The sequence below is a fragment of the Saimiri boliviensis genome, chromosome 18 (assembly GCF_048565385.1).
Source record: "Saimiri boliviensis isolate mSaiBol1 chromosome 18, mSaiBol1.pri, whole genome shotgun sequence".
Classification (NCBI taxonomy): Eukaryota; Metazoa; Chordata; class Mammalia; order Primates; family Cebidae; genus Saimiri; species Saimiri boliviensis.
Genome location: NC_133466.1, coordinates 2,713,373 through 2,738,844, shown reverse-complemented (window position 1 = coordinate 2,738,844; position 25,472 = coordinate 2,713,373). Strand labels below are relative to the sequence as shown.

At 58.4% G+C, this 25,472-nt stretch overlaps 1 protein-coding gene and 1 pseudogene across 1 annotated transcript; one reads left to right on the top strand and one right to left on the bottom strand.

Moving 5' to 3' along the window:
- Positions 1 to 621: 621 nt before the first annotated feature.
- RRP1 (ribosomal RNA processing 1) lies at positions 622 to 16,084 on the top strand. The gene is made up of 13 exons (XM_039480519.2): positions 622 to 849; positions 2,296 to 2,378; positions 3,205 to 3,262; positions 3,923 to 4,008; positions 4,492 to 4,553; positions 9,578 to 9,707; positions 9,787 to 9,851; positions 10,063 to 10,205; positions 11,587 to 11,666; positions 13,004 to 13,101; positions 13,350 to 13,369; positions 14,652 to 14,771; positions 15,761 to 16,084. Exons 1-13 carry the CDS (start codon positions 717 to 719, stop codon positions 15,991 to 15,993), a joined length of 1,311 nt encoding a protein of 436 aa, XP_039336453.2. The 5' UTR covers positions 622 to 716; the 3' UTR covers positions 15,994 to 16,084.
- Positions 16,085 to 22,396: 6,312 nt separating this feature from the next.
- On the bottom strand, positions 22,397 to 23,937 carry LOC101038847 (uncharacterized protein FLJ46757-like; annotated as a pseudogene).
- Positions 23,938 to 25,472: the final 1,535 nt, after the last annotated feature.

Sequence of the window (25,472 nt, the reverse complement as noted above, 5' to 3'; positions counted from 1 at the left end):
CACGACACGTCACCTTTACCAAAGAGTTCAGCAATTATTTCTTAAAATAAAGAACATTTTTCTACATCAGAGGATGGCAAACTATGGTCCTAGGCCAAATTCAGCCACCCACGATTTTAAAAATAAAGTTTCGAGCTGAGCGCGGTGGCGCCTATGGTCCCAGCTCCTATGGAGGCTGCGGCTGGAGGATCCCTTGAGCCCGGGAGGCCGAGGCTGCAGTGGGCCGAGATCGCACCACTGCACTCCAGTCTGGGCCACAGAGCAAGACGCTGTCTCAGGAAAAAAAATACAAGTGGGCTTATAAATAAAATGAGATTAAAAATCAAGACAGCAGAAAAAGAGAAAAAAAGGAGAAAAAAAAAGAAAAAGAGAAAAAGAAAGAACAAACAGAAAAAAAAAGAAAAGAAAAACAAAAAAAGAAAAAAAAAGAAAACACACACACACACACACACACACACACACACACGACAGCATTGCCTTCTAACCACCCCGCGCATGCGCACAGGCAGGGAGCGCGTGCCCTCTCTGCCGCCCTCGGCCTCTGGGGGCCGCAGTTGCGCAGCTCGGCCACCGCGCGGCGGCGGCGTGCGCCTAGGCAGTGTCGCGCGCGTGTGACGTCACACCGCGCGCCGGGCCGGAAGGAGAGGCGCAGGCGGCGTGTGTTCTGCGGGCTGGAACCGGCGACTCAGGGACGGGGCCTGTTGGCCGCCGGCGTCATGGTGTCGCGCGTGCAGCTCCCGCCTGAGATCCAGCTGGCTCAGCGCCTGGCAGGCAACGAGCAGGTGACCCGAGACCGGGCGGTGAGGAAGCTCCGGAAATACATCGTCGCCAGGACTCAGCGGGCCGCAGGTTGGCATGGGTGTGGGCGGCGGGCGTCTCGCGGGCCGGCTGGGGCTGCTGCGGGTGCCAGCGGCGGCGGCCGGGGCCGGGGGCCGTCCGAGCTTTGTGGAACACCCACGTGGCCGGGCCGGCCAGGCGGGGCATACGGGCCTGTTGCCGGTCCCCGGCCCCCGCGGCCGCTTTACTTCATAGTGCGGAGACTTCTGGGCCCTCTGCGAGGACCCCCCTCCCCAGCCCCCTGACTCCTCTCCTAGCTCAGACGTCCCTCCCTCCAGCAGACCAGGTACTCCTGCTGCCTTGCTGTTTGGGCGCCCAGCACGTTTCCGTCATGGAAGCATTTCTCACTGTGTGCAGTTTGTGTTCGTGGTACCCGTGGTTCTCCGAGCGTGGCCCCCCATCAGCAGCAGCATCCCCTGGACATTTGTTAGAAATGCACATTCTGTGCTGGGCGCCGTGGCCCAAGCATGAAATCTCAGCTACTTGGGATGCTGAGATGGGAGGATCACGAGAGCCCAGCAGTCCAACCTGGCAACATAGCAAGACCCCATTTCCATTAAAAAAGAGAAGAAAGAGATGCAAGTTCTAGGGTCCCAGCCCTGCGAAATCAGGACCCGCAGTCTGCTTTAGGAAGCTGTTCGAGTGCTTCTGCTGCTCACACTCAGCCTGAGAGCCCCTGCTCCAGGAACAGGTTGCCAGACATACAGGACTTCCATCAGTGTCAGCTGAGTAATGTTTCACATTGTTAAAACATATTTTTCTGAGTAAGACCTCACTCTGTCGTGCAGGGTCACGGCTCAGTGCAGCCTCTACCTCCCAGGCTCACATAAGTCTCCCATCTCAGCCTCCCCAGTGGCTGGGACTGCAGGTGCCGTGCCACCACGACCAGCTGAGTTTTTTATTTTTTGTACAAATTGGGGTCTTCCTATGTTGTGCAACCTGGTCTTGAACTCCTGGCCTCAAGTGATTCCGCCTCAGCACTCAATTCCAAAGTGCTGGATTTACAGGCATGAGCCACCGCACCTGGTCTGAGTAAGTTTATATCTGTTTTCCTTGCTAGTCTGAATGCCTGAGTTAATTTTCTTCTTTTAATATTTGAGATATGTTCCAAAAAAGTGCAGAAACCCTCCATGTAGTGCTGGGTGAATTATCACCAGCAGATTAACCTGTGTGGCCACTGTCCAGTGGTCGAGGTTCGCAGTTTTGAATTTCCAGAATGTACCTCGCCTGATACCTTGTAGATTCTCAGTCAGTTTCACTGAGCGCATGAAGTGACAGTTACCTGGAGGAGCTGCACAGCCACAGTCACATCGGGTTTTGGGTTAGAAGGACTGTTTGAAGGGAGGGCCAGATTCTGCCCCCCACTGCCTTTCCTGTAAGTGGGACTTTGGTCTCATTCAGACAGTCACATTTCTGTGACTTCCTTTCTGGCACTCAAATGTTGCTGTTTTGATGCAGATGGTTTTACTCATGACGAGCTGCTGAAAGTGTGGAAAGGACTGTTCTATTGCATGTGGATGCAGGACAAGCCGCTCCTCCAGGTGAGTGGGGTGAGCAGTAGAGGAGGGTGCAGAAGCAGCGGGGAGGGTGGATTGGCATCTCCTCCTCCCGGTTTTAATATGGCCGAAGACCCTGGGGGAGGTCGTATAGCCTTGATGCTCGGTTCCGCATGGCTGGTGGGTGTGGGCCTTTGGTTAGAGTAAGTTGTACACTTGCTGAGGACGTGATTGACTGAATTGTGCACTGGAGCAGCACTGGCTCCGTGGGTGAAAACCGGGTTTTGTGTTTGTCCTGGGTTGCAAACAAGTTCTGAAATAGTGGAAGCCAGTGGGCCGAATCAAGTCTCCCGAGACGAGCACTTCCCCCACTAGCCTTTTCCAAACATTGTTTCTCAAATTGTGAATTCTGTGGTCTTCAAAATCGCCTGGGTGGTGAGGGTACTTAGTTAAATTCAGATTCCTGGGCCATATTCCGTGCCCATTGGATGATCGGTGGGGGGCTGTGAAATGTCTCTCAGCACGTGCCCTGGGCGACGCACAGCACCGCGATGCAAGCAGAGGGCGAGGGACTTCTGGGGTCCCGCAGCTGTCCTCCTCCTCATGGTTGGGGGGTTGCGAGTCCCAAGGCTCAGCCGGGACGCTCCGTTGCTTAGGGCACAGCCCCCGTTAGGAGGGCAGTGCCTGCCGTGGTCGTGTGAGAGGCTGTTGACCCTGGCTGTAGAGGGGGTCTTTTGCAGCAGGGGTGAAACCTCAGTCCACTGAGCTGAGATCCCCTGGAAGCCGACTCTGTGATGAGTGGGTGAGTGAGTGGCTGTGTGTGTGTTTCGTGAGCTTCAGGGCTGAGGGGGTTTTGTTGTTCCCTGCACAGGAAGAATTAGGAAGGACCATTTCCCAGCTCATTCATGCTTTTCAGACCACGGAGGCACGTGAGTACACACTGCCATGGTTGGCTACATTTGTAGATGTCAGAACCTCAGAGCATCACAGACACCTCAGAGCCACCAGACCAGGAAGTTTGCGTTCTCAAATCCAGAGCAAGAGAGCGCCAGCTGGTGCCTGCGGGCTTAGCGTGTGTGACAACGGTGTCTGTGGGTGCGTGTGTGAGACGCCGGTGTCTGCGGGTGCGTGTGTGAGACGCCGGTGTCTGCAGGCTTAGTGTGTGAGATGCCAGTGTCTGTGGGTGCGTGTGTGAGACGCCGGTGTCTGCAGGCTTAGTGTGTGTGAGACGCCGGTGTCTGTGGATGAATGTGTGAGACACCGGTGTCTGCAGGCTTAGTGTGTGTGAGACGCCGGTGTCTTCAGGCTTAGTGTGTGTGAGATGCCGGTGTCTGTGGGTGTGTGTGTGAGATGCCGGTGTCTGTGGGTGTGTGTGTGAGATGCTGGTGTCTGCAGGCTTAGTGTGTGTGAGACGCCGGTGTCTGTGGGTGCGTGTGTGTGAGACGCCGGTGTCTGTAGGCTTAGTGTGTGTGTGACAACGGTGTTTGTGGGTGCGTGCGTGAAGAAGGGGTTCCTGCATGTTCTCGTCTCACTTCCCAGAGTGGCTTTGCGCTCCTCAGTGGTTCTCGTCCGGCTTCTTCCTCCTGCAGAGCACCTGTTCCTGCAGACCTTCTGGCAGACCATGAACCGCGAGTGGACAGGCATCGACAGGCTGCGCCTGGACAAGTTCTACCTGGTGAGGCCGCCGCCAGGGGGTGGGGGGTGGGGGGTCAGCTGGGGGCAGAGACGGGCCACGCCTGGTATATTGTACATGGTGAGGCCGCCGACAGGGCACCAGGGGTGGCCTCCCATGCCTGCAAGAGCAGTGTCGTGGCTGCTGGGCTGTGCTGTCATCGGGGGTCCTAGGGGTCTGCGTGTCCTCTGCTACTATTAACTGTGGCTCAGACCCCTCTGTGGGCGTATGGCCATGCTGATCAGCAGCGGGGACAGCTGTAATGGGTGTTGAGCCCCATGGAGGGACAGTGGCATTGTGGGGCAGGCCTGGAGCTTTATTCAGGGCGTTTGTCTGTCAGCAGCTCTGGGGGCCAGCGGTGTGCTTGGGAATGGCAGAGGTGACCACGGCCGTGGCCTCATCCTCCAGCGGCTCCTGGTACATGGGGAAGGGTGGTCTGGTAAAGTCGGGCTGGGCTTCTGCTAACACGAACCTCCTGTGTCAAAGCTCATGCGGATGGTCCTGAACGAGTCGTTGAAGGTTCTGAAGATGCGAGGCTGGGAAGAAAGGTGGGTGCACGGCGGGCCTGCTCTCGGGGGACGCGGTTCTTGGGGACGCAGCTTGTCTCGTCTGTCTTTTGAGTCTTTGTCATAAGGAGATGTCAGCCTTTCCATTAAAGCATGCCCCAGTGGTGCTTAGAGTGAAGACATTTTTAAAAATAAAGATTAGTTTGTGTGTGTGTGGAAATGGTGCCGTGTATCCCCAGGCGAGAAGGTCCGTTCTCACTGGGAGTCAGAAGGGAGTCCTCTCCTGAAAGGGTGTGCAGCCGAGGAGCTTCTTAGAAAAACACAGTGTGCTCAGCTCTGTTAGCAGTGCTTTTTGTGTTTTTGGAGTAGGTCTCACTGTTGCCTGGGCTGGAGTGCAGTGGCGTGATCTCAGCTCACTGCAGCCTTGACCTCCTGGGCTCAAGTGATCCTCCTGCCTCAGCCTCCCAAGCGGCTGGGACTGCAGATGTGCACCAGAGTCCCACATAGTTTTTGTGTCTTTTTTGGTAGAGAGGAATTCTGTGCTGTTGCCTAGGCTGCTCTCAAGCTCTTGGGCTCAAGCAATCTGTCTTCTAGTCCTCCCAAGTTGTAAGCAGTGTTAATTGCTCCTAATTCGAAAACTATGTAACTTGTCCAGGCTTTTCACTTTCAGCAGCAGTGCCTGAGGCGGGGTGGTCTGGGCCCTGTGTGTTCTGTCTAACTGTGGGCACTTGCGGGTGCCAAGCCAGGCAGGGGCACACTCCCATCCTGGCAGTGTTCCGCTTCTGCCTCTGCCTGCCGCCAGCCCCTGGTCCCAGAGACCGAGGGGCGTAGGTAGGGATTTGACCCCTGCTGCCAACCTGGCACGCCCGAGCCTCTTCATCCAAGTTAGGGCAGCATTTTCTAAACCTTCAGGGGCAGGCTGAGTTTTACAATACAAAATGAGTTTCTAAGTATTTAACATTTTAAAGTTTTAAAAATTAATTTAAAAATTTTAGATTTCTTTGTAATTTTTTTAAAAATGAGTGATGCATACTCAATATAAAAAACTCGAAACCTACGCTGGGCGTGGTGGCTTATGTCTGTAATCCCAGTACTTTGGGAGTCTGAGGCAGGTGGATCACAAGGTCAGGAGTTTGAGACCAGGCTGGCCAACGTAGTGAAACCCTGTCTCTACTAAAAATACAAAAATTAGTTGGGCATGGTGGTGTGCACCTGTAGTCCCACCTACTAGGGAGGCTGAGGCAGGAGGATGGCTTGAACCCAGGAGGCAGAGCTTGTGGTGAGCTAAGATCATGGCCCTGCACTCCAGCCTGGGCAATAGAGTGAGACTCTGTCTCCAAAAAACCTCAAAACTTGGCCATGTGCGGTGGCTGAAACACCATCTTTGTGAAAAATACAAAAATTAGCTGGGCGTGGTGGCGCGTACCTGTAGTCCCAGCTACTCAGGAGACTGAGGCAGGAGAATCACTTGTACCTGAGGGGTGGAGGTTACAGTGAGCCGAGATAGTGCTGCTGCACTCCAGCCTGGCTATAGAGTGAGACCCTGTCTCAAAAAAAAGAAAAAAAAACACCTCAAAACTTTAGGAAACATTATTTTATGTATAATTTATTTTGGTTTTTTTTATGGAGATGGGGCCAGCTCCTGGGCTCAAGTGATCCTCCTGCCTCAGCCTCCCAAAGGGTGATGACAGATGTGAGCCACTGTTTGTGGCCAAACATTAGAAAGTGAGTACAGGCTCCAGGGTGGGTGCAGCGGCTCATGCCTCTAATCCCAGCACTTTGGGAGGCCGAGGTGGGTGGAGCGGGAGTCCAAGACCAGCCTGGCCAACATAGTGAGACCCCGTCTCTACTAAATACACAAAAATTAGCTGGGTGTGGTGGGGGAGCACCTGTAATCCCAACTACTAGGGAGGCTGAGGCACGAGCATCCTTGAACCTGGAAGCTGAAGGCTGCAGTGAGCTGAGAACATGCCACTGCAGTCTAGCCTGGGCAACAGAGCCAGACTGTCTCAAAAAAACAGTAATGTAAACTCCAGTGTTAACGAAAATGTTCCGTCTGACCCTGCCGCGGCCGTCTTTTGTGTGCATGTGTGTTTACGAAAGTAAAGGTGCAGACGCCTTCCTGTCACTGCAGTCCCTCAAAGACATCTGTCCGCGTTCTGCTGTGGCTGTGTGGTCTTTTTTTTTTGGCGGGGGGAAGAAGGGTTTAGAAAAAATATATTTGGAATTGATTTGTAATTTATATGTTCAAGGAGTTGATTTTGAGTATTTGAAGATGAAAATTAGAACCCAAATGTCACGTAGATGTTAGACCAGAGATCATAGCTTATGGCCTCAGTTGGTGTCTTTGGGGATGTGAAGTTCACACATCCTTGCCCCAGCCTTTTTTTTTTTTTTTTTTTTTTTTTTTGACATGGAGTTTTGCTCTTGTTGCCCAGGCTGGAGTACAATGGTATGATCTCAGCTCACCACAACCTCTGCCTCCCAGGTTCAAGCAATTCTCCTGCCTCAGCCTCCTGAGTAGCTGGGATTACAGGCATGTGCCACCATGCCCGGCTAATTTTGTATTTTTAGTAGAGATGGGGTTTCTCCATATTGGTCAGGCTGTTCTCAAACTCCAGACCTCAGGTGATCCGCCTGCTTTGGCCTCCCAGAGTGCTGGGATTGTAGGCATGAGCCACCACACCTGGCTGCCCCAGCCTTCTTTTCCTCTTCCCTTATAAAAAAGTATCAGGGCCAGGCGTGGTGACACTCACACCCTTAATTCCTTGTCATGAGTACCTGGGTCTGGTGGTGTGTACCTGGAGTCCCAGCTGCTTGGGAGGTTGAGGTGGGAGGATCACTTGAACCTGGGAGGTAGAGGCTGCAACTTAGCTAAGGTGATGCCACTGCACTCACCATGATAGCTGATAAAAAATAGAAAGAGCCAGGCACGGTGGCTCAAGCCTGTGATCCCAGCACTTTGGGAGGCTGAGGTGGGTGGATCATGAGGTCAAGAGATCGAGACGATTGCGGTCAACTTGGTGAAACCCCGTCTCTACTAAAAATACAAAAAATTAGCTGGGCATGGTGGCACGTGCTTGTAATCCCAGCTACTCAGGAGGCTGAGGCAGGAGAATTGCCTGAACCCAGGAGGCGGAGGTTGTGATGAGCCGAGATCGCGCCATTGCACTCCAGCCTGGGTAACAAGAGCAAAACTCCGTCTCAAAAAATAAATAAATAAATAAATAAAAATAAATAAAAACATAAAAAAATTAGCAAGGCCGGGTGTGGTGGTTCACACCTGTAATTCTAGCACTCTGAGAGGCTGAGGCAGGCAGACCACTAGGTCAGGAGATTGAGATGATCCTAGCTAACACAGTGAAACCCTGTCTCTACTAAAAATACGAAAAAAGAAAAAGAATGAGCAGGCTGGTTATGCTGGGGCAAGGGGATCCCTTGAACACAATAATTTGAGGCTGCAGTCATCCATGACTGACCCACTGCGCTAGCCTAGGTGATAAGAGTGAGAGGCTTTTTGTTTTTTTTGTTTTTTTGTTTTTTTTTTTGAGACGGAGTCTTGCTCTGTCACCAGAATGAAGTGTAGCGGTGTGATCTCTGCTCACTGCAACCTGCACCTCGCAGATTCAAGCAATTCTGCCTCAGCCTCCCGAGTAGCTGGGATTACAGACACCTGCCATGACATCCAGCTAATTTTTGTATTTTTAGTAGAGACAGGGTTTCACCATGCTGGCCAGGATGGTCTCAATCTCTTGGCCTTGTGATCCGCCTGCCTCAGCCTCCCAAAGTGCTGGGATTACAGGTGTGAGCCACTGCCCCAGTCAAGATTGTTCCTTTAAAACAAAAAAAGAATCAGCAGGAGTTGGCCTGTGGTTGCCTGAGTTTCTGTAGGTTGGAGTGGCTGTGGGTGATTGTGCATTTAGGGCAGCGGTGCCTCTGGTTTGGGGGGATTTCCACACTTGAGTTCCCTGGCAGGACTGTGACGCCCTGAGCCTCTTGCTCATTCTAGGACTTAGTGTTGTGGGTGACTCCATAGGGGGCTCGTGACTTAAGCGGAATTAACTATTGAAGGGATGATTTTACTTCGGTTAACTTTTTTTGGCTTCTTATTACTTTCCTCACTGTTGCTGAGAACTCAGTACAGGAATCATCTGGGAGACCTTGGTGCCTTGCCCTGTGCCCGGGGTCCCGGTGCTGGCAGTGGCGTCCACGCTTCCCGCCCTCTCGGATCTCCTGCAGCCGTCACCGGGCTGTCACTAGTGCCCATGGCATCGCCCCCGCCTGGGAAGTTGGGCCCTTGCATCTGTGCGTCTTCCTCTTGGTCTCGGCAGCGGTTCTTGCCTCTGTCTCCTTTGTCCTGAGCCTCAGAGAGCGTCACTGGTGATCCTCAGGCCTCACTGTGGAACTTCCTGAGGGTCACACGGTTAACAAATCCAAGTTTGGCATCTGCATTATTGAGCACTCCAGGAGGTCTGGAGGCATCTAGGTGGTAAAGACTGTTCCCTGGGGCTGCCTGGTCTTCGGATCCCTGCCAGGGAGAGCTCTGGGGGACGTCACGGATGGGATGCTCTGTGTGGCGGGGCCCAGGAAGCCAGCAGGTGCCTCTTGATCCTCGGCCCCTTTCTGGGCGTCCACCTTTCTCTGCCCGTGCTGTCCTGAGCCGTCTTCCCCAGCTGTTCCCAGTGGGGACAGCAGAGGGGAACACCAGGCAGGTGGTGGCAGTGTCGTGTCTCAGCCAAGCCTTTCCCACTGCTAGCCATCTTGAGGACAGAGGGAAGCCCTGTCTGAATGTTGACACGTGCTGCGTTTTGTAGCTGAGATGGAAACTCAGGCCATGTGTTCTGGTGCTGGTGATGTTCACCTCACTCCCTCATTGCAAGACCATGCGCTGGAGCAGACCCAGGGTCACTGACCTCACCTGCGTGACGTAAAGGCTGGCGTGTTTGCAGACGGTGGTGGCTGCCCGCACTTCCCTTCCCGCTGGAGCTGATAACCGCGGAGACCGAGGACACGCTGGCGTGGGGCTCCGCGAGGCTGCCCGTCCTGTTTGCTTTTTCTTTCCTCAGACAGACCGAGCAGCTGCTGGAGCTGCTGACCGCAGAGATCCTGCGCCCCACCAGCCAGGCCCCCCACGGGGTGAAGAGCCACTTCATCGAGATCTTCCTGGAGGAGCTAGCCAAAGTGGGCGCCGAGGAGGTGAGGCTGGGCGCCGACGGGGCGGCGGAGCTGGGTGCGTGAGGAGGACGGGCTGAGCTCCCGCCGGCTTTCCCCACAGCTCACGGCAGACCAGAACCTCAAGCTCATCGACCCCTTCTGCAGAGTCGCCGCCCGGACCAAGGAGTGAGTGCTGGGCAGCCTGGTCGGGCCTGCCTCCTTCACTGAGCTTTTCCGTGGGGCCGTCGTTTCGGGGGTACCGCTCCCTCCAGGGAAGAATCCGGGTTGCGGAGCGGCTGCCGGCCGTGCGGGTGGGGAGAGCTCGCAGGGGCGTCGGCTGCTTCCGCGTGGGGATCCAGCACGCCGGGCCTGTGCCGGCCTCTGCTCTGCCCCTCAGCTCCCTGGTTTTGAACAACATCACTCGAGGCATCTTTGAAACGATTGTGGAACAGGCCCCACTGGCCATCGAAGACCTCCTGAATGAACTGGACGCGCAAGATGACCAGGCGGCGTCGGACAGCGATGAGTCCTCGGAGGGCGGTGAGCGCGGACACACGCTGCCCCGGAAGGGGCCGAGAGGCCGCCCGCAGGTCGGGGCACAGCACGACTCGCTCCTCCTGGGCGCCCGGCCTGGGCCGAGCCAGTGTGGTCTCCTGCTGGGTTGCTCCAGCCACCTCCTGCCTGGTCCCTTTGTCTCTGCCCTCCGCAAAGTCCATCCTCAGCGTGGAAGCCAGAGCGACCTCTGACCCGCAAGCACATGGGTCATTTTCCCTGTCAGCCCCCAGCCTCTGGTGTGCTCCGTGCCCTCTCCGGACCCCTGGGCTCCTCGGTCTAACCCAGCAGGCCTCTGGCTCAGTCACGCCCCTGGGCCTGCTCCGGCCTTGGTGCCGAGGCTCCTGTTCCTCCCGCCGTCTGTCCCCCGTCACTGTCCCAGCCTCTCCCAGCCTCCCACGCAGTCCTCTCCTAGCCTCCTGGCCTCCCCCGGCCTCCCAGCCTCCCACGTCACCCTGTGGCACAGGATGTGAATCACTTGCTCATGTTCCTTGTTCCTGGCCTGTCTCCCCACAGGACAGTGAGCTCTGTCCGTACTGACCGTGGCTGGGTTCAGGCCTGAGGTCTTGGGGCACCTGGCTGCTATGGGACGGGTGGGTGGACCTGCCCCTCCCTGCCTGCCAGAGGGCACTGGGGCAGCCGTGGGGTCCAGCCTGGCCCGTTTCTGGTTTGATGCTGCCTCCCTGTTGGAGCCTCCTGGGTGGCCTGAGCCCTAAGTGTGGCATCTTGGTGCTGGGGAGGGCCTGTCTTTGACCATGCTCAGGACCCCAGTCTACCCCTGAGTCGGTGCTGTGGCCGCTGTGCCCCTTGGCTTCCTAATCAGAAGACCCCCCTCCCCACCACCCCCAGTACTTGGCCCGGCCACTCTGCATGTCTCCCTGGTCCCTGCCTTGCCCTTCTCTCAGTAGCCGAGGAGGCGCCTGGCAGGTCCGCCAGTGCCTGCTGCCACCTCCAGAGCAGACCCTTGTCACATGCTGCCCCCACAGCTGCCTGTTGCCCGGAAACCTTTCTTCTGCAGACAGTGCCGTTAAAGCCCCAAGTGCCTGGGGCAGCTCGAGCGCTCGATGGAAACCTCGGTGCCCACAGCCTTTGTTGCCCGAGGTGCCAGCTTGTAGACAGCCACTCAGGGCTGTATAAGCACCTCTGCCCCGGGATGTCTTTTTTTCCTTTCCAGGCCTGAGGTGGCACCTCTCGTCCAATCCATATGAGATGAGAGATGACTGTCCCTCGAGCTGCGGGCTTTCCTGCCTGTGCCCGCGCTCTGACAGGGCACATGGAATGGGCTCTCCGCTCCCGTGGGGCGGAACATGTTGGGGGCGGTACATGTTGGGGGCGGGTCTTGGAGTTCACAGTGTCCCTTTTGTTCCAGGTTCCCTCTCCAAGGCTGAACCTGAGGCTGGTGAGGAGCAAGCAGGTGACGACAGGGACAGTGGCGGCCCCGTCCTCCAGGTGGGTGCCCTGAGCTCCCAGTTTCGCCCTCAGCCTTTGTCTTCCTGTGCAGCTGCCGGCTCCGGAAGAGGAGGGGCTGTTAGGAGGGAGGAGAGCCACCTGCACAGGGGTTAGCTTTGAAGGAGGGGTGGGTACCCCGACCCTGCCCACCTGCAGGCGAGTGGGGTCATTGAGAGGGGGCTGGGCCCTGGGTGGGCGAGCTCAGAGGCAGGCCCACAGTGTCCAGGGCTGGCCTGCCCTCACACACGGGCAGCTCCCCAGATTTCCTGCAGCCCCCTCGTTGGGGTGCTCGGCTGGAATGAGACGGCGCAGGCCAAGTGGCCAGCTGTGGGTCCCGTGAGGAGTCCGCTCAGCTGGGGGGGTCTGACTCCAGGCATACTGGAAACCTAAATGTCTGAAGTTTTGAATATGATTGTCTGTGGGCTTAGTACGGTGTGGATATCTTCTTAGGTTAATATTGGTCAGATTGACTTGTTTTCTTCGTCCTTGTCTGTTTGTGGCTGCTAGTCCTGTAAAGCTGCTGCAGGCTTCTGGCGGGTGTGGACCCCCAACCCCCACAGTTTACCCCCTATAGTGCACCTGCAGTGCGTGCGCCCCCCAGCGCGTGCCTCCCAGTGCGTGTGCCCCGCAGTGTGTGTGTCCCCCAGTGCGTGTGTCCCGCAGTGCGTGTGTCCCCCAGCGCGTGTCCTGCAGTGCGTGTGTCCCCCAGTGCGTGTCCTGCAGTGCGTGCGCCCCCCAGCGCGTGCCCCCCAGTGCGTGTGCCCCGCAGTGTGTGTGTCCCCCAGTGCGTGTGTCCCGCAGTGTGTGCTCTGCAGTGCGTGTGTCCCCCAGTGTGTGTGCCCCACAGTGCGTGTGTCCCCCAGCGCGTGTCCCACAGTGCGTGTGTCCCGCAGTGCGTGTGTCCCCCAGTGCGTGTGTCCCGCAGCGCGTGTCCCGCAGCGCGTGTCCCCCAGCGTGTGTCCCCAGCGCGTGTCCCGCGGTGCGTGTCCCCCAGTGTGTGTGTCCCCCAGTGCGTGTCCCGCAGTGCGTGTGTCCCCCAGCGCGTGTCCCCCAGTGTACCCTGCAGCATGCGTTCCCCAATGTGCATGCCTAGCAGTGTGTGTCTGCAATGTGTGCCCCGCAGCGTGTGCCTAGCAGTGTGTCTCGCAGCTTGTAAGGTGCCTGCTGTGCTGTGGGCTCGGAGGCTGCAGGACCCTCAGTGAGGGTGGGCTGTGGTCTTGGGGGCCCGGTGGAGAACCCGCACGTGGGACCGAGTGCTGCCTGGGTCTCTGGGGTTCCACGTTCTCGGAGCACGCAGAGGGTGACTGACCTTGTCTCCGACGTCTCTTCTGAAATAGTTCAACTACGAGGCAGTTGCTAACAGACTGTTTGAAATGGCCAGCCGCCAGAGCACCCCTTCTCAGAACAGGAAGCGCCTCTACAAAGTCATCCGGAAGTGAGTGGCTGAGGGCGCTGTGTCCGCCCTGCGGCCCTGGGAGTGGCCCTCTCCCCTCAGATCCGGGTGCCTTCGCCTTGCCCTGGGCCTTTCCGCAGTCCCTGGAGGGGCCCCCTCGAGGACCCCGAGGCCCTCCACAGCCCCTGGGGCTCCCCTGGCTGGGACCCTGCACGTCCTCTGGTGGCAGTTTTTCCTCCTCCTGCGGAAGCCGCAGCCGTGGTGAGCGGGTGTCTGTCTTACTCTTTCAGGCTACAGGACCTGGCAGGAGGTGAGAACATGCGGGTACTGACAGTGGCACCATGGAAGTGGAGCTCCGTCCTCATGGGAGTGGACTGGTTCCAGGGGTCACAGCACGTGCAGTCTTTGCAGAGAGGCCCGGTGGGGTTTCTGAGGGACGGAGGCAGGGCTCCGGGCCCCACAGCTCTCGCTTCTGTCGTTTTTGATGAGGGGTTCTCAGACTTGAGCATCTGCTGGAGTCCCCCAGAGCCCGAGAGATGGGGTGCTGGCCGCAAGGGCTCCCCAGCACTGACCACAGTGCGGCCACTGGTCTGTTGTGCAGCAGGTGTCTGTCCTTGGCAGCATGTGGCAGAGGGAACCCGCACAGGCTATGTGTGGGAAGGACAGTTTCCAAGGGCCCTGATGGTTAGAGATGTAAGCGTTTCCCAGCGCTTCCTAATGGAACAGGTCAGACCTGCCGCATGGCTGCAGGGATTTCATGGTGGATGCCGGCCTGTCCCGGGCTCCAGCCTCCGCCCTTCCCGTCCTTGTCTGTCTGTCGTCACGGCCCCTGCATCCACCAGCGAGCACGTCATGAGCTGTCGTCCAGGGTTGGTTTCCCTTTTGAGACAGTGTCTCGCTCCATTGCCCAGGTTGGAGCGCAGTGTGTGATTGCAGCGATCTCCTGGGCTCAAGCGGTCCACCCCGACCTCCAGTCGCTGGGCCCACAGGCGCACGCCGGTCTTCTGTAGAGGCGGCTGGCTGTGCTGCCAGGCTGGTCGTCTGGGGTTTTAGGACAGCGTGCGTCAGTGAGGCGCATGAGGATTGTGCGTACCTGGTGGTCGTGATGTGGAAAGTCCCCTCGTGTCCCAGCGTGGGCATTTCTAGGCTGTAGACTTTGGTGCATGGGTCAGGTGTCACTCTCTGGACCCCAAATCCAAAATGCTGTAGAATCCGCAACTGAGTGCTGCGTGTTGGAGGGAAATGCTCATTGGAACATTCTGGATTTGGGATTTTCAGATTAGAGATCTTGAAATTAGCTGGTGACTATGATGCAGACATTCCCAAGTCCAAAACCGTCTGATATTTAGAGCAGTTCTGGCCCCGGGCATTTAGGTTCATGGAAACTGTGTCATCAGTGCTCCAGGAACTGGCGTTTCCTCACCGGCTTGGGACTGAGCTGGTTTGGTGCAGCTGTGGTGGTGGCCCCGATGCTGCCCCCGGCTGTTAGAGCAGGCGGGAGGTGGCGCTGGCTGGGGCCTGCTGGAAGCATTGAGCCTCAGACCAAAAGCCTGCGGCCCCCAGAGCCCCCTGACTTCTGCCGTGGTTCTCAGGTGTTTTCCCCGAGGACGAGATCCCGGAGAAGGCTTGCAGGCGTCTGCTCGAAGGGAGGCGGCAAAAGAAGACAAAGCAGCAGAAGCGTCTGCTCAAGCTGCAGCTGCAGCGCGGGAAGGGTAGGCCCGGGGGCGGGAAGGGTAGGCCTGGGGTGTTTGGCCACGAGGGTGTTGTCTTCACCGGCTGTGCAGGCTCTCCCCCTGAAGCATGAGTGCCCAGTCCCCGTCCTGGGTGCCTGCTGTCCACATGTCCCAGAAATGCCCTGTCCTTGGCATCCCCCCCACCCCGCCTTCCTTGTCTGCAGCTCCCGCCGGCTGTGTGTGCTGCCCTCCCTCCCAGCCCTGTCTGCTCCTCCCCCGCACCCTCCGAAGATCCCTGAGCCTCTCCACTTTGGTCCTTGATTTCAGGGGTTGTCTTCCCTCCGGGCCTCTGGCCACATGAGTATGGGTGGCATGTGACACCCCACTAGGGGCAGCCTTGCACCTGCTGCAGACCACCCAAGGCCCAGAGCTGCCTGTCTGCAGTGGAGGGGCTGTGCCCAGTGCCGGGCAGGGTGTAGGGCCCGTGGCCAGAATGGGGCGCACAGGAGGGAGATGGTGGCTTTCCTTGTTACTCTCTCCGTGCTAACGCGGCCCCAGGGCCTGGGGATCCACCCCTTCCTGTTACTCTGTCCACTCATTTCCCACGGGGCGGTGGCCTCCTCTCTGCAGCCAGCCCTCAGCTGGTTCTGCACCCGCACCATACACTGTCTGCATGGCTCTCTGTGTGCAGCAAGTTGTGTTAACACTGTTGGCCCTGGCATTCAGGGCCTGGCACTGCCTGGCATCTTCTGCCATGAGCCGAGTCCTGCCTGCTCCTCCGTGCCTTTGCTCCTGGGTCTTGTGACCCTGTCCTCACACTGGTCCTTCCGAGGTCGGCCATCACTAGGGTCCTGGGCCGTGTGGATGGAGCTTGGTGCCCACACTGGACACGGGACGTGCCTGGCCGGCTGTTGTGGCCCTGTTGTCCCCCCAGCTCGGCAGTGCTGGCATCCTTAGCCCGAGTTGGACGGAGGGAAAGGAGCCCATGGTGGCATTCTCTGGCTCATGGGGCCTTGCTGTTTTGTCAGGGAAAGGTGAGACGGAGCCCTTGAGCCCGGGCATGGAGAGGAAGAGCAGCAGGAGGTGCGTGGGGGCCGACCCTGAGGTGCGGGCAGAGGCTGCTGAGCGGGCCCTGCTCCGAGAGCAGCCTGGGGGCCGTGGCCAGAGAGGGGCTCGCCGGAGGAGGAGGGTGCCCCGTGCCCGAGCCCAAGCAGAGGTGCCCAGCGTCCAGGAGCCGAAGAAGAAGAAATGCAGGAAGTGACGTGGCCGGGCCCAGGGCAGGCAGGGAGGGAGGCCAGGCCGTGCTTGCACCGAGGGACGAGGCTGACTGGGCCGTTCCGTGGACTTGGGACCATGGCTCCAGAGCTCCTGTGCCAGGCGGAGGCAAGGGCGGCACTGGAGAGGTGGGCCCGCCATTAGGAGCCAGCGTCCCGGGAACCACTCCTCTCCCTAGCCTCCGCCTGTGGCTGCGATGACCTTGGGTCAGAAGGTCAACTCTAAGACTGAAAACTCCCCCTGCAGCAGGACTGGCCGCCCCCGCCATGGGGGTTCTGGAAATAAAGTGCTGCGCAGCACTTGCCCTGGAAATGTCACTCCTGGTGTGCCCTGCGGATGTGTGGGAGGTGGCAGGTGCCCGTATCTGAGCAGCGTGGTCTTTTAGATTTGTGTTTGTAACACACTTCTCCTTTCACAGAGCGCCCAAGCGTTCACAGGGCTGTCTGATGGGGCCCTCTTGCACCCCCGCCATCGGGGGTTGGAGTTGTGTAGGGAATTCTCCAGTGAGGCCGGCATTGCTGGGGTGAGAAGGGAGGGGCTGGCTCCTGCGAGCGCTTGTCCTATGGCTTGGAGGCGGGGGCCCACCCACCCTCCTGGGTACCCGCGGATCTGCAGGCTGCGCGCCTCCTCCGCTCAGCCTGGTCCCATCACGCTCAGCGTCTGCCCTGCCCCTCTTCCCGAGGGTCTGAGGCGGCCGCAGCCTGCAGGAGCCTGTGAGGGAGGTGGCGGGTCCCCGACAGTACCTCAGGGCTTTCCACCTGCAGCCTGCAGAGGGGACAAGGGGCTGCTGTGTTGGGTTTTGCCCGAATCTTCTGTTCCATGGGTGCCCAGCCAGCCAGGCTGTGCAGGGTCCAGTGACAGGCGGGGCTTGGAGTAAGCTTAGGACCAGGGAGAACCCCCAGGCCTTGGCTGGCATTGCGTAGACCCCAGACCGCACCCGGTTCCCCAAAGCTCTGCTGCATTCAAGTGTCCCCCCGCCTCCATGGAGGTGGCAGCTGTTGACACCTTACTCCCACTGAGCCAGGCAGCTGGGGCAGACTTAGGGCCAGTTAGGAGCCAAGGAGAAGGAATGCCAGGGTCCGTGTTCTAGAGATTAGGGTTCTTTCCCCAAAGTGACTTAAAAAAAGACAAGTGTGGCCGGGCGCCGTGGCTCACGCCTGTAATCCCAGCACTTTGGGAGGCCAAAGCAGGTAGAGCACCTGAGGTCTGTAGTTGGAGACCAGCCTGGCATGGAGAAACCCTGTCTCTACTAAAAATACAGAATCAGCTGGCCGTGGGGGCGCACACTTGTAATCCCAGCTACTCGGGAGGCAGAGGCAGGAGAATCTCTGGAACCCGGGAGGCAGGGGTTGTGGTGAGCCAAGATTGTGCCATTGCACTCCAGCCCGGGCAACAAAAGCGAAATTCGTCTCAGAAAAAAAGACAAGTGTGTACGAGCCCTGGGCCTGGGCGGTGTTCCCTGGGCCTGGGCTGTTCACCCCCAGCAGGGCCTGTCTGCGATGGGAGGCCTTTCGCAGGGAAGGGGCACACTCTGGCTCACGGGTCTTACTATTCTGTCAGGGAAAGGCGAGAAGGAGCCACCAAGCCTGGGCATGGAGAGGAAGAGCAGGAGGAAGGGCGGGGGCTCCTGTTTGTGTTGTTCTTTGGTTGGAAACTAAGGAAACAGCCATGCTGACAGAAGATTCTGGAAAAAAGCAAATTAGTCATGTCTAATTGCAGTTCTGAAACCAGAAGCCATGGTGACTTGGGCTCTTCTCACATGCGTGTTCACAGGGGAGGTTTTCACAGCTGCCGGCGTGTCGCGCTCTGGCCATCTCCGCTCCATGCTGGGCACACATTTCCCGTCTGCAGAATCGTTTTAAATAACCTCATTGTCTTAGGACGTGAATGACTGACTTCCTCTCCTATTGGTAGGCTGTGATTTTTATTTTTATTTTTATTTTTATGGTTTTTTTTTTTTTTTTTTAGATGGAGTCTTGTTCTGTCACGCAGGCTGGAGTGCAGTGGTGTGATCTTGGCTCACTGCACCCTCTGCCTCCTGGGTTCAAGCAGTTCTTCCTTCTCAGCCTCCGGAGGAGCTGGGACTACAGGCATGCGCTACCATGCCCAGCTAATTTTTTTTAATTTTTTTTATTTTTAGCAGAGACGGGGTTTCACCATGTTAGCCAGGCTGGTCTCAAACTCCTGATCGATCTCGTGATCCATCCACGTTGGCCTCCCAGAAGGGTGGGACTACAGGCGTGAGCCACCACGCCTGGCCTCTTATTTTTTAAGAGACAGTGCTTGCCATGTCACCCAGGCTGGAGTGCAGTGGTGCAATCACAGCTCACGGTAGCCTTGAACTCCTGGACTCAGGCGGTCCGCCGCAGCCTCCCAGGTAGCTGGGACTGTGGGATGACAAGTGCTATCGCCACAGGCTGCGGGTTCTTCATCGAGGTCACTCTTGTTTTTCTTCGGCAATCTTCCTCCTCCAGCCGGAAACAGCAATGAGAACCCTCCAGGAAAGTGGAAGTGGCTGCCAACCATTGCACCTCAGAGGCGCTGGGATGTGAAAGTCAGGGTCGTTTTAATTTCCCCATATAAATGTAGTTCCAGCCATGCAGGAGGCCAAGGCAGGAGACTCGCCTGAGCCCCCGAGAGCAGCACTGAGAGGTAATTCACATAGAGTGCAGCTGGCCCGGCTCAAGTGTATATAATTCAAGTTTTCAGCATAGAGTTGTGCGGCCATCACCACAGTCAACTTTAGACCATTCTCAGCCCAAAAGAAGCTGGGCATGCCTTGGCCGTCACCTCTCCGTCTCCCCGCCACACCCACTGATCTTCCCGGCCTCAGGCGGCCCTGCTGTGGCCATGCCGTGTTAAGGGACTGCAGCACGGGGTGTTTCGCGCCCAGCCGCTTTCATGCAGCGTGGTTCCGGGGCTCATCCCCACTGTGGATTCTTCCTCGTGGCTGAGCCACAGCCCATGGTACAGAGGGAGCACATTTCATCCGCCGTTTGTCGGCTGGTGGGCATTCGGGTGTTTCCGCCGTGCTGTGGCCTGTGGGTGAGTTTTCATGTGGACGGAGGCTTTCGTTCCTCTCGGGTAGGCGGCTGGGAGTGTTACTGCTAGGTTCAAGCGATTCTCCTGCCTCAGCCAACCGGGTAGCTGGGACTACAGGCACGGGCCATCACGCCCAGCTACTGTTTGTATTTTTAGTAGAGACAGGTTTCATTCACCATGTTGGTCAGGCTGCTCTTGAACTCCTGACCTCAGGTGATTTGCCCACCTTGGCCTCCCAAAGTGCTGGGATTACAGGCGTGAGCCACCGCGCGTGGTGTCCTGACCTCTCTTACAGCTCAGCCCTGTGACCTAATTTAACCCTAAGGACCTGCTTAGAGGCCCCATCTCCAGTCACAGTGGGCGTTAGGGCTTCAGCCTGCACACGGGGGGTGGGGGGTACGACACAGTCCTGTTGACAGTGTGTGTGTGCGCGCGTGTGTTGCTTATTTATCATGAGGAGCCACCTCACGAGTTCTGCAGGGTAGGTGACCGGCTGGAGACTCCAGGAAGGTCCTCTGGCTAAGGGAGCTTGGCCTTTTAAGGCCTTCACCTGGTGGCCTGGCCGAGGCACCCTCACTGGAGGCACACCTGCTTTACTCAGGCTGCTGATTCAAATCAGCCTCATCCTGGAAACACCCTCAGGCGCTCGCCCAAAGCTGGGACAGGGCCTGCTGCAGCGTGGGCCCCTCGATGTGTGGTTATGTGCCGCCCGTGACCGCCTGGCTTGGGTTGGGAGTTTGCCTCCAGTTGCGGGTATTCTAGGGTTTCCCTTCTGTGTTTGAACCTCCCTTTCCTGAAAGGATTCTGGCTTCCTTTACTCCCAATACCCAGTTCATGTAGAACTGAGGCCGGGTGTGGGTGCCCTCCTCGCCCTCGTCTCTGTCGCCCCCGAGGGAACCCTCCTGCCTCTTCACCTGCTTTCACGCCCAGGGCTCTGACACCAGGACACCCGCTCCTCACCCAGCCTGGGCCTCCGTGGCCCCCACCTGCACGGTGCAGCTCTGGCCTTGGCCCTGTCTGTCTGGGACTCGAGAGGGAGCTTGAGGGAACCTGGCGGTGCCTTGTGGACGGGAGTCACAGGCAGGACCTGGCAAGTGGCAGTGCCCCACCTCCCCATTTGAAACCCACAAGGAGGAAGAGAGGAAACTTCTCAACTCGCACCAGAGACTTGTAGCCATCCCGAGAGCTGTGGCCACGTAAGCATGACGCTCCACGCTGGGTGTGGGTGAGGGTCTTCCAGGGACCCTGAGCTTTTTTTAGAACAACTTGGAGATGTAATTCAGGCAGCGTTCAGTTCCCCTTTGTGGGCGCACAATCGGGCAGCTGTGTGTTCGACACATTCACTTAGAACATCTCAGTGCTCCAGACAGCAAGTCATACGCAGGGCGCCTTTACCCTGAGGTCATCTGGGGAGGGGGGGCTGTGGACTCGCAGGTGTTGAGGGGGGTGTGCATTTACGACTTCGGAGCAGCTCCACGGTCTAGGGCAAACATGCCGTGTCCTCGCTGACTTCAGAACTTCCGTGGCAAACCCACGCCACAGCTTCACTGCTGTCACGGGCTCTGCTCAGAGGTGACATTCTGGGGACCGAGCAGCAGCTCTGGAGTTAGACTTGGAGGGGCCGTGCCCGGGCTGCCCTGCTTTGCCTGCCGGCCTCAGTACCGATAGGTGGAGACCCAGCTGCGTCCCACGCGCCTCACATGCCAAAGGCTCTTCCGTGCAGGCTCAGATCAGGCAGCCTGGGTCGCCGGAGGTGCCCATTTTCCTGCCTGGCATGGCTGAGCAGGGCCAAGAAACAGCCTTGGACCCCAAGACCTCTCCCTCAGCCAGAATGTTCTCTACGTGAGCTTCTCACTCTCAACTATGGTGGTGACCTAGAACTTCTCCCAGTAGGCCCTGCGGGAAGCAGAGGCTTTGCACAGGTGCAGGAGGCTCAGCAGGGCGCAGCCTCCAGCGAGGGTGGGCGCTGCAGCTGTGGCAGGGGTGACGGGAAGGGCTGAGGGGGGCAGCAGGTCAGCCAGCGCCCTGGGCGCTGTGGGGCGGCTCACGCAGGGGTGTGACCTGGCCAGGCAATTTTGGACGCACTCTCTGGCTGTGGGATTGAGGTTGGGTTTGGGGACAGCCCCTCCCACTGGCTTGTCTCCCGGAGCTTCCACTGTTGCATATACTGCATGCTGAAGAGAGACCGCTAATGAGGACTGTCCCCCGTCATTGGCCCAGAAGTTCCCTGGAAGGGGCACAAGACCCAGGCAGGGACTGCTGAGGCCTGAATGGTGGTGGATGGAGTGGACGTGGTGGGGGCCGGTGGTGGTGGGTGAAGAGGAGGCCTGGTCTCTGCAGTGTGTGTGGTGCTGTAGCCTACCAGGAAGCCGGTTGAGCAGTGGCCATCGTGTGCCCAGCCCCCAGCCCGTGTGGTAAGGAGCCGGCCCCACAGCCACAGCGTGCAGCCTGAAAGGGAACATCTCCATCTCAGATGGGAACCTTTTCCGCAAATGTGCTCTTCTGCCATGAAGAGAATGCCCAGCACTGTGCTGAGCTGCTCAGAGACGATACCTCTAGGCACCACCGCCCTGGACACAGGGCTGGTTTTATTTCCTGAACAGATCAGCCAGAGGAGCTGCAGCAGACTCCCACCTCGCCCGTGGCCGCTGTGCGGGTGTTCGGAGTCTCCCCACAGAGGCCTCGCCCCAGCTCGAAGCCTCCCCCCACGCAGCCTCTCCTCTGTGTGGCCTGACCTCTCCCCCGCGTGGCCTCTCCCCCGCGTGGCCTCTCCCCCGCGTGGCCTCTCCCCCGCGTGGCATCACCGTGGATTCTTATAGTTGCATGGAGCCTGGCTTACGGTGGGTGAGGAGCAGGGGGAGGCTTGGCCTTTGGGTCCTGGCGTCCACAGTCCACGGAGGGCAGCCTGGCCCCCCTCCCCCCCTCCCCCAGGGATGCTGCCGCCCCTTTGTCCCTTCCCCTGTCACCTGCTCTCTCGGACCTGCATGGCTGCAGTCCCACCAGCTGCCTCTGGGGGGTGCCCGTGGCCCTGGAACGGGGCTGGGGGAGAATGTGCCGCTGGGCTGCTCCAGGCCACTTGCTCCACCCCGGCGGCCTCGCTGCCCCACCTGACCCAGGATCCCTGCGGGCGAGGGCCTCGCTCTTTCCCCGAGTGAAGCCTCTGCAGGTGCTTCAGGGGCATTGGCGCCCACCTCCACCTGTGTGCCACGAGCTGGGGTGGACTCCAGAGCCGTGGCCCTCCTGGCACTGTCCCTCCCCTGGGTCCCGGCGGTTGTGCAGTAGGGACACCCTGGGGTCCTTGGAGGCTCAGCCCTCACCCCTGGGACTCCACTGTGGCCCGTGTCCACTCAGGGCTCATCCCGAAGCCTGGCCAGGCGGGAGGGGTTCCACGTAGGAGCCTCCCCCGGCCCCTCCCCCACCACGGCCCGGGGCACTTCCTCCCCACGGGGACTCAGGCTTGTGGGCCCTGCCCAGCTACCCAGGCCCCAGAGGGTGCCTCCGACCCTTCTCTTTGGGGTCTGCCGTGGGGGCTCCAGGCCACTCGCTCCACCCCATCCTGCTCCTGGAGCCTCCAAGCACCTCAGTTCCAACTGTGGGAGCGGGAGGGCGGCCCCACAGGACCATCGGGTGAAGGCAGAGCCGCGCCTCAGCCCCATCCTGTTGGGGCTGGCGTCCCTGGTGAGCAGCCCCCTGCCGCCCCCTGGAAAGGGATCTGGAGAAGCAGCCTCAAGCCTCATAGCCCAGCTCAGCTCCGAGCAGCCCCTGGATGACGGTGCAAAGGGGAAGGGCAGCGCGCTGGAGGAGGGAAGTGAGAAGAGTGTGCCCGGGCCCGAGGAGGGCTGGTCTGGAGGCGTGTTCGGGTTCGGCGGTGCTGGCAGCGCTCCTGTCTGAGATGCGCAGAGGGAAGGCGCCCAGGGCTGTGCTCGGGGTCCCCAGGCCAGTCAGTCCCTCACTGCTCCAGGGCTGTGCTCGGGGTCCCCAGGCCAGTCAGTCCCTCACTGCTCCAGGGCTGTGCTCCGGGTCCCCAGGCCAGTCAGTCCCTCACTGCTCCAGGGCTGCGCTGGGGGTCCCCAGGCCAGTCAGTCCCTCACTGCTCCAGGGCTGTGCTCCGGGTCCCCAGGCCAGTCAGTCCCCCACTGCTCCAGGGCTGTGCTCGGGGTCCCCAGGCCAGTCAGTCCCTCACTGCTCCAGGGCTGTGCTCCGGGTCCCCAGGCCAGTCAGTCCCCCACTGCTCCAGGGCTGTGCTCGGGGTCCCCAGGCCAGTCAGTCCCTCACTGCTCCAGGGCTGTGCTCAGGGTCCCCAGGCCAGTCAGTCCCTCACTGCTCCAGGGCTGTGCTCGGGGTCCCCAGGCCAGTCAGTCCCTCACTGCTCCAGGGCTGCGCCCCGGGTCCCCAGGCCAGTCAGTCCCTCTCTGCTCTGAGCGTCCTCACCTGCACAAAGGGTAGGGCCTGCGCTCTCCTGAGGCCACACGGGGCATCCCTGAGGCACTGAGTCTGGCTTGTTTCTGGAAACCAAGGAGCAGGAGGACATTGATAACCGCCTCCCTCTGTTCTCCTTCTCAGGGGTGTGGCTCATCCATCCTGTGGTTTCAGATTTGCCTGGTGTGTTGCAAGACCGCCTGGCCCGGCCGCCTTTTCCCAGGCCTCACAAGGGCGGTACAGATGGGAAAACTCCATCGGCAGGGGCGTTGCCCCCAAGGGCTGCCTCCACCCCACGCCACGCTGGGTCCCTTGACGGTCACGTGGGTCCTGGGAGGGAGCCTGTGACTCTTCCTGGGGTTGCAGTGATGGGGATGGGGTGTGGCGCCAGCCTGGCCCCATGGGTGCGGAGTGGACCCCTCGGCCCTCCCAACCTCGCTTCCCTTTGACATACAAGCCTGCATGGCATGAATTCCGGTGACGACCACCGGGCCGGGCTTCCTGTGCCCCTGGCAGCGCCGCCCAGGACTGCTCTCTGAAGCCACTCTCCTTCCTTCCTGGGGCTCCTCCCTCCCTCCTTTCTTCTCTCTTTTCCTACCTAAATGTTTATCCAGTCCGTCCTGCATTAAATATCCGTGCTGTGCAACAGATTACCATGAACTTGGTGACTTCGCCACCACTGCATGTCAGCGCTCAGCCTTTGCAGCCTGGGCTGGCAGCGCTGCGTGGTATGGGGGCCACCTGCAGGGGCCGCACCCCACCGCATGGACTGGAGTGAATTCTTTTTTTTCTTTTTTTCTTGGTGTGAATTCTACTTAAGCAAAGCCTGTGATTCCCACACGGGCCCAGCTCCTGTCGCCCGGAAAGATGAGGACCCGTACTTTCATCCATCAGCATGTCCTGTGTGCACAAAGGTTTCACTGTCCTACGAGCACCAGTCCAGCGAGGATGGAGCTTTCAAACGTCTCCTGCTGTCTGCAGCAGTTGAGTAGAACACCGTCCAAATTAGACCTGGTTTGGAGTGAGGGTCTTTGCAGGTGTAACTAGTTGAGGGTCTTGTGATCATCCTGGGTTTAGGGTGGGTCTTAAATCCAGTGACCTGCATCCTCATGAGAAAAGGAGAGGCCACAGAGAGACACGGAGAAGGCCACGGGACGGCGGAGGCAGGGGTTGGGGTGGCAGCCACTGCCAAGGGACCCGGCAGTCACCCGAAGTGGGGGGGATAGGAAAGATCCTTCCTGGAGCCTTCGGAGGGAGCAGGGCTCTGTCCACACCTTGGCTTCAGCCTTCTGGCCGCCAGAACTTCGAGGGAATCCTTTTCTGTTGCTTCAAGCCACCAAGTGCGTGTAATTCACTACAGCAGCCACAGGAAATCAGGCATCATTTCTCTCTTTTTTTTTTTTTTTTTGAAACAGAGTCTCCACTGTCACCCAGGCTGGAGATCTCAGCTCACCGCAATTTCTGCCTTCCAGGTACAAGCGATTTCTCCTGCCACAGTCTCCCGAGTAGCTGGGATTACAGGCACGCACCACCTGGCTAATTTTGTATTTTTAGTAGAGACTGGGTTTCTCCATGTTGGTCAGGCTGGTCTCGATCTGCCGACCTCAAGTGATCCACCTGCGTCAGCCTCCCAAAGTCCTGGGATTACAGGTGTGAGCCACCACACCCGGCCACTCACTGCTACTTGGGAGGCTATGACAGGAGAATGGTTTGAACCTGGGAGGGGGAGGTTGCGGTGAGCCGAGATTGCCCCTGGGCAACAAGAGCGAAACTCTATCTAAAAAAAAAAAAAAAAAAAAAAAAAGTGACCAACACATTTTATGAGATAATGTAATTTCAACACCAAACAAACAAGGACATTACCAGAAAGGATAATTACTGGCCAATCTTAATTATTAGAAAAATATTTTTTAAAACGGCAAAGAAAATATTAGCAAGATTCATTAAGCAATGGATTTTATCCCAGGCACTCAGGGTTAGTAAACATTACAAAAGGTGCCCAGA